General features: G+C 44.9%; 1 protein-coding gene across 1 annotated transcript in view; it reads right to left on the reverse strand.

Moving 5' to 3' along the window:
- Positions 1 to 8,935: 8,935 nt before the first annotated feature.
- Positions 8,936 to 13,314, reverse strand: part of LOC115144870 (potassium voltage-gated channel subfamily KQT member 1-like) — a 55,312-nt gene continuing 50,933 nt past the window's right edge. Inside the window, exons 14-15 of the mRNA XM_029685968.2 lie at positions 10,881 to 11,100; positions 8,936 to 9,176 (exon numbers count right to left, since the gene is read on the reverse strand). Of these exons, the coding sequence (XP_029541828.2) occupies positions 8,936 to 9,176; positions 10,881 to 11,100 (461 nt within the window). The remainder of the gene's footprint in view (positions 9,177 to 10,880; positions 11,101 to 13,314) is intronic.

Consider the following 13,314-nt stretch of genomic DNA (forward strand, 5'->3'; position numbering starts at 1 on the left):
GTCAAATTTCATAGCACAACCCAAAACCAACCAAATAAAGTCAGTGGTACTTAGAGGATGGAAACACAATCACACAATCATATCAGCTAACAACATATCAGGAAATAACCATGTCTACTTTCAGGTCCAAACGGCTGTTATATAGCTACTGGGAATAAAGAACAAATAGGAACATTTTGGATTCTTGGGCTCATCCCAAAGCAAATAGTTTATTCAACCTTGATTCACATTTTCCCACATAGTCCAGTGTGTTTATGCGTAGAATTTGGAATCTGGAAAAGGGCTTTGTTTTCTCATATTGTCCAGAGCCTAGTTAGTATATATACAGTGTTGGGTCTTCTGCCAATGTTCTAAGGTCTATGTCTATGTGTAGTGTTTGGTCTCACCCTAAGACTCTGTGGACTCTCTCTTTCTCCCAGTGTTGGAGGTATATGTGTAGTGTTTGGTCTCACCCTAAGACTCTGTGGACTCTCTCTTTCTCCCAGTGTTGGAGGTCTATGTGTAGTGTTTGGTCTCACCCTGAGACTCTGTGGACTCTCTTTCTCCCAGTGTTGGAGGTCTATGTGTAGTGTTTGGTCTCACAATGAGACTCTGTGGACTCTCTCTTTCTCCCAGTGTTGGAGGTCTATGTGTAGTGTTTGGTCTCACCCCAAGACACTGTGGACTCTCTCTTTCTCCCAGTGTTGGAGGTCTATGTGTAGTGTTTGGTCTCACAATGAAACTCTGTGGACTCTCTCTTTCTCCCAGTGTTGGAGGTCTATGTGTAGTGTTTGGTCTCACCCTAAGACACTGTGGACTCTCTCTTTCTCCCAGTGTTGGAGGTCTATGTGTAGTGTTTGGTCTCACAATGAGACTCTGTGGACTCTCTCTTTCTCCCAGTGTTGGAGGTCTATGTGTAGTGTTTGGTCTCACCCTAAGACTCTGTGGACTCTCTCTTTCTCCCAGTGTTGGAGGTATATGTGTAGTGTTTGGTCTCACCCTAAGACACTGTGGACTCTCTTTCTCCCAATGTTGGAGGTCTATGGGTAGATTTTAGTCCTGAAAGGCAGAGTATCCGTCACAAATGGCAACCTATTTTCTATGTAGTGAACTACATTTGACCAGGAACAATATGTCTCCAGTCAAAAGTAGTGCACTATATAGGGAATAGGGTGCCATTTGGGATACACCCCCAGCCTCTGTCCAAAAAGTGTCAACCCCACTCTGCCAAACACTGTCTCTTCACAAACAGCTCATCTTAATGCTCTTGACAACCACGGGAGATGAGTCTGGTTACACAAACATAGCCTGCTCCGTCCTCCACCTCCCTCTCCAACTCTCAAACACTAGGTGAATTCGTTCCGCCCTCCTCTCTCCTCACTCAGACGTTTTCTTTGGCCACCCTCTCTTCAGTTCCCTATCCAAAGACTTTCACAGAGTAAACTGTCTCCAACCGAAGAGTTCTTCTAGGTTTCATGCAGGTTGATGTTTATTGGGATGAGTCTTGTCCTGGAGGCAGAACTGAGCGATTTCCGCTAGATGGGCCAGCTGCAAAGTTAAAATTGGCTCAATTGTAAAAATGTATAAAAACAAAAATATTAGATTAAGGTTAGACATTAGGGTTAGCAGTGTGGTTAATGTTAGGGTTAAATTTAGGGTTAGGTTTATGAGTTATTGTGGCTTTGCCAGCTAGTGACCACTCCAGAACAAGACTCATGATGAAAAATGCTAAACTGCTGTTTTTATACTCTCGGTTCATATGCTACTGTACATTACCTGTGATTTTCTTCAGCAATGTTTTGTAATTCTACACTGAACCATAAAGTCTACACTGAGTAAATATTGTGGTGTGTAGGGGTACAATGCATGACCAGGGGTGCTGTATGCCGTGCAGTGTGTCTCTGCTGTGAACGTCTCTCTAGACAGAGAGAGCCAGAGGAATCTGTGTCTGTGTACTACAATATCCTCTTTGGGCTTAGGCAGAGCTCAGGCCCCAGGCTGCTTCTCTCCTCTCCTCAGCCCAGCCTAACCCTATCCCTCTGCTCATGCATCACACTCATGCCCTGCTGCCTGGCCCAGACCAAAACACCAGGCTCTGTTATTGTCATTTTTTTGCACGCACTTCTGCTCTGCAATGCTACAACAAATCATGTGAGGTTACTTTCCGTGTTTATGTGATTCGTCATGTGAAAGGGGGGAAAAGAGACTGTTGACTGCATGCCAAAATGGAGACTTAGCAACAACAATATACACCAATATACAGCAATTAAAAACAAAACAACGAAGTAAAACAAATATTTTTTCCAGAGCCAATTATAGAAAGGGAGTGTGAGGGCTGGGGTGTGTGTGTGTGTGTGTGTTTGATTTTACTATCCTTGTGGGGACCAGAAGTCCTCACAAGGTTATTAAAACAAGGAAAATTGAAATAGGGGTTACGGTTAGGTGAAGGGTTAGGGGTTAGGGAACATAGGATTTTGTCTGGTCCCCACAAAGATAGTAAAACAAATGTATGTATGTGTGCGTGCGTGTGCGCGTGTGTGTGCGTGTGTGTGGGAAAGCAAGCCTCTGTTTCTGCATGAAATGAAAACAGAGTTGCTCTGGCCTACAGCTCCACAGCCCCACGTCCGCCTGCTTCCCGTAAGGAGCAGAAAAACAGTCCTGGCCAGCGGCAGATACCTCACTTCCCAACAGCGTGAGTGCATTTCCTGAAACTGACAATGTTGTACGGGGGCCAGGCCAATGTGACAGGGGGCTGCCAGAGAGAGAGAGTGAGGCTGGAGATAAACCTGCAGTGGAGAGAACATCCTAATACACTGGGGCTGGCCTGTATCACTGGCCTGTATCACTGGGCTGTATCACTGGCCTGTATCACTGGGCTGTGTCACTGGGCTGTGTCACTGGCCTGTATCACTGGGCTGTATCACTGGGCTGTATCACTGGCCTGTATCACTGGGCTGTATCACTGGCCTGTATCACTGGCCTGTATCACTGGGCTGTATCACTGAGCTGTATCACTGGCCTGTATCACTGGGCTGTGTCACTGGGCTGTGTCACTGGGCTGTATCACTGGCCTGTATCACTGGGCTGTATCACTGGGCTGTATCACTGGCCTGTATCACTGGGCTGTATCACTGGGCTGTATCACTGGCCTGTGTCACTGGGCTGTGTCACTGGGCTGTATCACTGGGCTGTATCACTGGCCTGTATCACTGGGCTGTATCACTGGGCTGTATCACTGCCCTGTATCACTGGGCTGTATCACTGCCCTGTATCACTGGCCTGTATCACTGGGCTGTATCACTGCCCTGTATCACTGGGCTGTATCACTGGCCTGTATCACTGCCCTGTATCACTGCCCAGTATGAACGGGCTAATCTCATCACACACTGACTGGGTATAAGGGCTGGAAAGACAACCGATGATCAAAGTCTGTTCTAAAATACCTATTCCAAAAGAACAGTGGCCTGTAGTTAGTGCCATCTTTATACACTTCTATAGAACAGATGCTGTTCACAGTTGGAAAACAGTCCTTTAATTTCTGACACAAAAAGTGAATCCTTTTGGACAGAAACTAAAAATATATGTTTTTGATTTAAAAAATATATATTAAAAAAATTATTTTGACATTAAAGGATTTTGTGTTATTTTTCTCTGCACAACACTAATGGAAAAGAGATGTAGACGTATAATAATGAATTCCGTGCAGTGGTCAGGGAGAGGGCTTGACCGAGTTGGGCAGGCACACCCTTACAAACCCTGGAAAACACTTGACAATGACATTTCCACTTTCACTCAACCCTCGGCTGCTTAACTATTTCCTTTTCTTCACACTGTAAATATGGCAGCAGTACGATTGAATTAATGAATCCATGCTGTTCAAAAGACAAAAATAAAACCATATCTTAAATGATTATATTGTGTAACTCAGTATGAGTTTGAAGGGAGTTCAGTGCAGTGAGAGAAGATGCAGCTATAGCACAGCCTGCTGGTGACTGAAGAGATTTCTCCTGGTCTAACTGTTCCCTTCCCCCATTTCATAGTAAGTTACTGCTGACGTTTGGCCTTTTTCACTCCAATGTTTGTTTTTGAGGTTTCTGTTTAGCGGAACGGTCATTTCTCTCAGGGGAGATAGTAGCAGCCAAAATAGTTTTGCTACCATGAATAATTTCAATTGTATTTAAGTAAATCGTCTTGTGTCCCAGTGTATAGAGAGGTGATGTACCTTTCTGAGTACTAAAAGAGAGACAATAGGCCGGCTGGTGAGTATGCCCTCATGCTTATGTCACCAGGCTGTCTAGTGTCCGATGGTTCTTTCCATCCTCCACCCTCATGACTCATAGAGCACCCCTTCCTAAAGAAACTCTAGAAATGCCAAGTTCTCACATGACGACCAGGAAAATATAATGTATTTCATGAGACAAGTTTTGCACAATATACAATGAAAATCGATACATCAGTCAAACCAAAAACATTTTATAATTCAATCATATCTGACTCACTTACTCCTGTGAGTTAGCCGAGCTAAACCCTTATGTGCCTAGAAACCTTTCCACCCGGTTGTACCCTGGGTCTGGGGTGTATTCATTAGTTACAGACCGTTGCAAAAGGTTTGGTCTGTTGCGAAACCGTTTACTCCAAATGGAAAATGTTTTGCAACAAAAACTAGGGTTTCTATTGAACAAATTCAGATAGGGTTATCACCATTTAATTATGTTTGCTTCCATTTGGTTCCTAGAGTAAACTGTAAATGGTTTCAGACCAAATGTTTTGCAACGGCGACTAATGAATACACCCCTGGTCTATAAAGTTGCCTCACTGTGTACCCCACAGCTATCAGAGGCCTCTGCCCTCACTCCGTCAGTCAGAAGATTTAACAGGAAAAATAATGATAGGCTGGACACTTCCTGGGCCTCTATGGCAGCCATAACATTCTGTTCCCATGTATGTATGTATGTATGTATGTATGTATGTATGTATGTATGTATGTATGTATGTATGTATGTATGTATGTATGTATGTATGTATGTGTGTGTGTGTGTGTGTGTGTGTGTGTGTGTGTGTGTGTCTGTCTGTCTCAGCCCCTGACTCAGTGCACTGCACAAATCCAGGTGCCAGGTAACCACCTCTGATAATAACACATTAATAACCCATACATAACACATTCATAACCCATACATAACACATTCATAACCCATACATAACACATCCATAACCCATACATAACCCATACATAACACATTCATAACCCATACATAACACATTAATAACCCATACATAACACATTCATAACCCATACATAACACATTCATAACCCATACATAACACATTCATAACCCATACATAACACATCCATAACCCATACATAACCCATACATAACACATTCATAACCCATACATAACACATTCATAACCCATACATAACACATCCATAACCCATACATAACACATTCATAACCCATACATAACACATACATAACCCATACATAACACATTCATAACCCATACATAACACATTCATAACCCATACATAACACATCCATAACCCATACATAACCCATACATAACACATTCATAACCCATACATAACCCATTCATAACCCATACATAACAACACATTCATAACCCATATATAACACATCCATAACCCATACATAACACATTCATAACCCATACATAACACATTCATAAGCAGTACATGATCATTTTACCACTATGTCCATTACGATAATGTATTCCCATTTGCCTCTTAAACCAATAAATTCAAAAGCCCTGTGAAGTAAACTAAGACTTGACTTTTATCCATCAAAAGATATTTCAGATTCGGCTTCCTCCCAAAGTTCCCGACAGACGACAGAGTTGTTCAATAAAGGATAAAAAGAGGTGGTAAAGTTACAGTAGGACACTGGAGAAAACTTTACAGCACATATACACTTGTGGGAGAAAAGAGGCTGCTTTTCAGCACTCTGAGAGACTTATTTAGTAGGTTATTAGTCCCACTTCCAGCCCCAGCCCCTGGGAGGCCTTTCATTAGGCTAGGCTGTTTGTATGGCTTCCATTAGGAGCAGTGGAAACTACACTACTTCTGTGCAGGGTTGCAAAATTCCTGTCACCTTCCCCAAATTCCCAGATTTTCCAGAAATCCTGGTACGAGGAGTCCTGAAATTTCTGCTTATTCCTTGCCATTTCCAGGGATCTTCCAACCGGGATTTTTGGAAAACCTGGTAATTTGGGGAAAGTTACCCAAATTTTGCAACCCTAATTCTGTCGGACTGTGGGCGAGGGGAGTAATGTACAAGGCCAAAGTTCCGCTCAGTGATCTATAGCCTTTACCCCTCTTTTAAAACATCTGGTCCCAATGGCAGTCAAAGTGTGAGATCGGTATGTCACTATAGCATACACCACTATCAACTAAAGAGAATATAAATGTCAAAACAATACATTTCATTTTTTGTGTGATAAAACAACTATTTAAAGTAAAAAAAACAGAAACATTTTGCAGTATATGCAAATGTTAATATTAAATGCAAAGTGTTAAAAGTATTAATTGTGCAATGGTGAAGTATATCATACAAGTGGGTGTGACTATAGATTAGCTCAGTGTAAGGATGCTCAGTAAAGGATGTCTGGGTGTGAGACACTAACTCGGATGCTGCTGTGCTGCATGTTTAAAAAAATTAATTGTTTAGGGGTAGATAAGCTTTAATATTCCAGATAGATTGTGGCTTCTATCAATGTAATTGTCTGCATCATTTCCAATCCCCTATATATTTTTTATTTGTAAATATATATATATATATTATTATTTGTATTATTTAATATTTTACCCTAACCCTACCACCCATCCCTTAACTGGAATAAACTAATGGACAACAATACTTAGGCTTCCACTTCCAGCTTATACATACTGTATTTATTTTATGGACAGTATATCTTTGTTTGCTTTTAGTCCCAGCCTTCAGCTACCCTCAACCCCTCCCATCTATCTCTGAAGAACATCCAGTTTTGATTTCTTGCTATTTTTCCACTGTGCTGTTCAACAAAAGATCTGAACCTCTCATAGTTTCTACAGATTGTAAATTAAAGATAAACACTTTTGCTAAGAGTATTATTATATTATTGATCGATTGACTATGACTTTTCAAATCACCTAGCAGTGCTATTTGCAGAGTTAGCTCCAACTAAATGTTGCAATTTTTCAACCATTCCTGAACCTGTGACCAAAAACAAGTTACATATGGGAAGAACCAAAAGAAGTGGTCTAATGATTCTGTCTCTTCGCAGCAAAATCTGCAGAGCTGTGATGGTTGTATCCCCAATATATATATATATATATATATATATATATATATATATATATATATATATATATATATAGGGAATATATATATTGTGATAAATTGTGCTAAATAAAAAAGTGTATCAGTTTAATTTAAGGACCAAAAAATTGACAGCTGCGCCAGACAGATTTGCAAAATATTTGGGAGGAGATTTTCAGTTCAATGGTTTATGAACTGATTCACAATACGACGCAGCATTCAACACTTAGAGTTTTAAAATGTAAATTATCCCCCATATATATATATATATATAAATAATTATATTGGTTGCAAGAATTGTATATATATATATATGCACACACATATATATACATATATACACACACATACGTATACACATATACACACATACATACAAGATATATATATATATATATCTCAGTGGCCAGTTTATTAGGTATACCCATCTATTACTGGGTTGGACCCCCTTTTTCCTCCAGAACAGCCTGAATTCTTCAGGGCATGGATTCTAAAAGGTATGGTGTTCAAACGTTGCTCAATTGGTATCAAGGTCCTAACGTTTGCCATGAAAACATTCCCCACGCCAATACACCACCACCACCAGCCTTTACCGTTGACACCAGGCAGGACGGGTCATGGCGCACCAGGTGCATTTTTCCACTCCTCAATGTCCAGTGTTGGTGATCACATGCCCACTGGAGCCACTTGTTCTTGTTTTTAAATGATAGGAGCGGAACCTGTTATGGTCGCTGCAATAGCCCATCCGTTCCGAGATTATGTTCTGCACACCACCGTTATACTGATGTCCTTTGTTCCTGTTTCTTATAACTTTTTACATTCTATTAGTTATGACACTTTGCTTTCTTTATAGACTAATGTGTTGTATTCCCCAGAACTACAACCTCAAATCATAACTTGTATCACAAACTTACCTTGTCCTTGTGCTGTGGCTTTTTAGGTAGTTAATAAATACTCTGAACTGGAAACCTTGTCTCCAACCATCATTCCTGCATTCTTACAAATGCACCATGGTGGCAATATCAGCCTTAACCGAGCCTCCTTAGCTTTACACATAATAATTCACATTTCCTGTTGCTGCAGGATTATTATTATTATCTTCTTACTGTAGCAAACTGGCTCAAATTAACATCCTACATCTGTAGGCGTAATTCTGAATCAAGTCAAGACTATCCCCCAAACCCTGTGAATGGTTCCATACACTAATCAGACTGGGAGGGCTGCATAACTAGAACACTGGCCTCAATCTAAGGGCTCTCTTGGCATTCCAAAGGTTTCAAATCTTCAAAGAGAGAGCTTGTGAATGCTTTACACATTATTAGCCTAGTATCGTATTCAGTATGTTGTTACGTTTCTAGACGTTTCAATGTTACACTTGTTGCAAAGTATTTAAGAAAAGAAAAACTCCCCTTTATTCAGCCAGGTGGGCCTTGCTCTTAGCAAGGTTGTGACTGATGCGCGCGCACGCACACACACACACACACGCACGCACACACACACACACACACACCCCTTGTGGTCAGGGCAGGGCCGGGCTGCCCTCTCTGGGGTTCCAGCGGGTATCCGCCCTGGTCCAGCGTCTCTGTGTGTGTGAGAGAGAAACCACAGGGCCCCACAGACGAGCTCCGTCAACAGACTCCTTATTCAGCCCCTAGCCTGAACACTGGGCCTTCTAATGGAGCCCAGGCACCTGGCTGCAGCGCACGGGAGACATCAGCGGCGACGTTGCCACACCTGAATAAACCCCCCTGGCCCACATCAATGCCAGGGCTGGGCCACTTGAAACTGATCCCCAGGCAGCCCCAGCACCAGGCCAGCACCGCTACGGCCAGTGCATAAACAGCTCCAGTCAGATGCTCCTGTGTGCCACTGTTTTCATTACTGGGAGTGGAAACCAAGCCCAGTGGAGAAGGAGAGACACAGTGAAGGGGATGGAGTAGTATTTATACAGGTGTTTCAAATAGGTCGAGCTGCATGCGAGAGAGACAAACCTCTGAAAGAGAGGAGTGGATCTGTACTAGTCTATTACTCTCTTCTCAGAACTCCAGCTTTGTGACCTAAAGCATGGAACACACCGAGAATCTCACTGCCGATAAGTACTTATCACAGTGGGAGGCCGTTCCTCCTCCTGCTAGAACAAAAGTGGTACCTGCTGCTCCAGAACTGTTAGCAACCAACCTACCAATTCTACTTGTAGAATCGCAATGCTCATCAGTGTCCAACAACTTGACTTTGAGCCAATCAGAGAGCATGAACCAAAAAAAAGGGATAAATGGGGCATTTTCTCTAGTACATGCACAGAGAAACCAGACACACTTCTGTTGCAATGTAGACTGTAGGGATGGTGGCTAGCTAAGTGCACAGACGCAATACACACAACATTAAATACTAGTACTGACATAATTCAATCACAAATGATTAGCTAGTTTCCATGAAACAGCTGCTTGTGTTAGCTGCCAAATTCATGATATGTTGTGCTAGCTAGGAATATGCTAATGTTAACTAGCTAGCTAAACATTTGGCTATGAGCTGGCAGTATGGGATTGAGAGTGAATTAAATAGTTTCTTTGTCATCTTGCTAGGTAGTTATCTAGCTGAAGCCATCTGGCTAGTATCAACAAGGGCTTTCTACAAAATAGAAACATTAGTGCAGATAGCTTGGAACCTAGACAATAACCAATACACACAGATATGCATTGCCAACAACCCTACTGCCACCTTCAGGTTTGGAGTATATTAACAAGGCTCTGAAGCCGAAGACTTCCAAGGTCTTTGCTGTGTGAACACAAAAGAGATTGATGTTTGACAATCCTGCCGGTGTGTCTGAGCTTTAAAGAGATTTCTACAGAGCCTGCTCTGATGGTTCGAAGCAACTACTGTAAGACACAGGACTTCACGCATACAACACTGACTGGTAAAAAGGCATGATCTGATGATCATTTGCATAAAGTCCCGCCCCCACAAATATACAGTTGAAGTCGGAAGTTTACATATACTTAGGTTGGAGTCATTAAATCTTGTTTTTCAACCACTCCACAAATGTATTGTTAACAAACTATAGTTTTGGCAAGTCGGTTAGGACATCTACTTTGTGCATGACACAAGTCATTTTTCCAACAATTGTTTACAGACAGATTATTTCACTGTATCACAATTCCAGTGGGTCAGAAGTTTACATACTGTCACGCCCTGGTCGAAGTAATGTATGTTTGTCTTCATTTATTTGGTCAGGCCAGGGTGTGACATGGGTTATTGTGGTGCGTTTTTGTCATGGGGTTTTTGTGGGGTGTCTAGCATAGTCTATGGCTGCCTGAGGCGGTTCTCAATCAGAGTCAGGTGATTATCGTTTTCTCTGATTGGGAACCATATTTAGGCAGCCATATTCTTTGAGTATTTCGTGGGTGATTGTTCCTGTCTTTGTGTTTGCACCAGATAGGGCTGTTTCGGTTTTCTCATTTCATTATTTTGTAGTTTCTTCATGTATAGTTTTTTCCTTCATTAAAATATCACGAATCATCATCACGCTGCATTTTGGTCCGACTCTCCTTCTCCACAAGAAAGCCGTTACAGAATCACCCACCACACCAGGACCAAGCAGCGTGGTGACAGGCAGCGGCAGCAGGAGCTACGAAGTTTGGAGTATACGACTTGGGAGGAAATAGACAGGTGGGCGGTCGACCCAGAGAGAGTGCTGGAGCCCGCCTGGAATTCGCTAGAGCAGTGCGAAGCAGGTTATCGGAGAATGGAGTTGGCGACGCAAGCATGGCGGCGCGGACGGAAGACCGAGAGTCAGCCCCAAAAATGTCTTGGGGGGAGGTTCAGGGAGAGTGTGGCAGAGTCAGGGTTCAGACCTGAGCCAACTCCCCCTGTTTACCGTAAGGAGCCATGGATGTTATCGGAGCTATCGGCGAAGCTGAGGGCTGAGTCTGAGAGGGTCGAGGAATTATTGGACAGAATGGAGGAGAGTGAACAGATGGGAGATGAAGAGACACTCGAGGAGATGTTAATAGAATTGGAGGAGAGTGAAGAGAGAAAGCAGTTGATTTGGCGTAGTATGCAAGATATTCGCCCGATGGAGCAAGTCGGGATTTGATGGCACCTGGGTTAGCGCTCCATACTCGTCCTGAGGTGTGTGTTAGTCGGCTGGTGAAGATTGTGCCAGCCTCACGCACCAGGCCTCCTGTGCACCTCCCTAGCCTTGCACGTCCTGTGCCAGTCCTGCTCTCAGGCTCTCCAGTACGCCTTCACGGTCCGGTCCATCCTGTGCCACCTCCACACACCAGTCCTCCGGTGGCAGCTCCCCGCACCAGGCTTCCTGTGCGTGTCCTCGGTACAGTACCACCAGTGCCAGCACCACGCACCAGGCCTACAGTGCGCCTCGCCTGTCTAGCGTTATCAGAGCCTTCCTCCTCTCCAGCGCTGCCGGAGTCTCCCGCCTGTTCAGCGCAGCCAGAGCCTTCCTCCTCTACAGCGCTGCCGGAGTCTCCCGCCTGTTTAGCGCAGCCAGAGCCTTCCTCCTCTACAGCGCTGCCGGAGCCTCCCGCCTGTTCAGCGCAGCCAGAGCCTTCCTCCTCTACAGCGCTGCTGGAGTCTCCCGCCTGTTTAGCGCAGCCAGAGCCTTCCTCCTCTACAGCACTGCCGGAGCCTCCCGCCTGTTCAGCGCAGCCAGAGCCTTCCTCCTCTACAGCGCTGCTGGAGTCTCCCGCCTGTTTAGCGCAGCCAGAGCCTTCCTCCTCTCCTGTGCTGCTGGAGTCTCCCGCCTGTTCAGCGCTGCCAGAGCCTTCCTCCTCTACAGCGCTGCTGGAGTCTCCTGCCTGTTCAGTGCAGCCAGAGCTGCCAGCCTGCATGGAGCAGCCTGAGCTGTCAGTCTGCATGGAGCAGCCTGAGCTGTCAGTCTGCATGGAGCAGCCTGAGCTGTCAGTCTGCATGGAGCTGCCAGTTTGCATGGAGCAGCCAGAGCTGCCAGTTTGCATGGAGCAGCCAGAGCTGCCAGTTTGCATGGAGCAGCCAGAGCTGCCAGTCTGCATAGAGCTGCCAGTCTGCATAGAGCAGCCAGAGCTGCCAGTCTGCATGGAGCTGCCAGTCTGCATAGAGCAGCCAGAGCTGCCAGTCTGCATGGAGCAGCCAGAGCTGCCAGTCTGCATGGAGCAGCCAGAGCAGCTAGATCCGCCAGTCAGCCAGACTCTTCCAGATCTGCCAGTCAACCAGACTCTTCCAGATCTGCCAGTCAACCAGACTCTTCCAGATCTGCCAGTCAACCAGACTCTTCCAGATCCGCCAGTCAACCAGACTCTTCCAGACCCTTCAGCCAGCCAGGATTTGCCGGATCCAACTACCTGCCTGAGCTTCCTCTCAGTGGTGGGCTTCCTCTCAGTGCTGGGCTTCCTCTCAGTGCTGAGCTTCCCCTCAGTGCTGAGCTTCCCCTCAGTGCCGAGCTTCCCCTCAGTGCCGAGCTTCCCCTCAGTGCCGAGCTTCCCCTCAGTCCCGAGCTGCCCCTCAGTCCCGAGCTGCCCCTCAGTCCAGAGGGGTTCTGGGTGAGGACTACTAGGCCATGGTCGGCGGCGAGGGTGGACTATCCTAGGACGCGAGGGGGAGGAACTAGGACATTGATGGAGTGGGGTCCACGTCCCGAGCCGGAGCCGCCACCATGGACAGAGGCCCACCCGGACCCTCCCTATTGTTTTGATGTGCGTCCGGGAGTCCGCACCTTAGGGGGGTTCTGTCACGCCCTGGTTGATGTAATGTATGTTTGTCTTCATTTATTTGGTCAGGCCAGGGTGTGACATGGGTTATTGTGGTGCGTTTTTGTCATGGGGTTTTTGTGGGGTGTCTAGCATAGTCTATGGCTGCCTGAGGCGGTTCTCAATCAGAGTCAGGTGATTATCGTTGTCTCTGACTGGGAACCATATTTAGGCAGCCATATTCTTTGAGTATTTCGTGGGTGATTGTTCCTGTCTTTGTGTTTGCACCAGATAGGGCTGTTTCGGTTTTCTCATTTCATTATTTTGTAGTTTCTTCA

This window comes from Oncorhynchus nerka, linkage group LG17, assembly GCF_034236695.1.
Source record: "Oncorhynchus nerka isolate Pitt River linkage group LG17, Oner_Uvic_2.0, whole genome shotgun sequence".
Classification (NCBI taxonomy): domain Eukaryota; kingdom Metazoa; phylum Chordata; class Actinopteri; order Salmoniformes; family Salmonidae; genus Oncorhynchus; species Oncorhynchus nerka.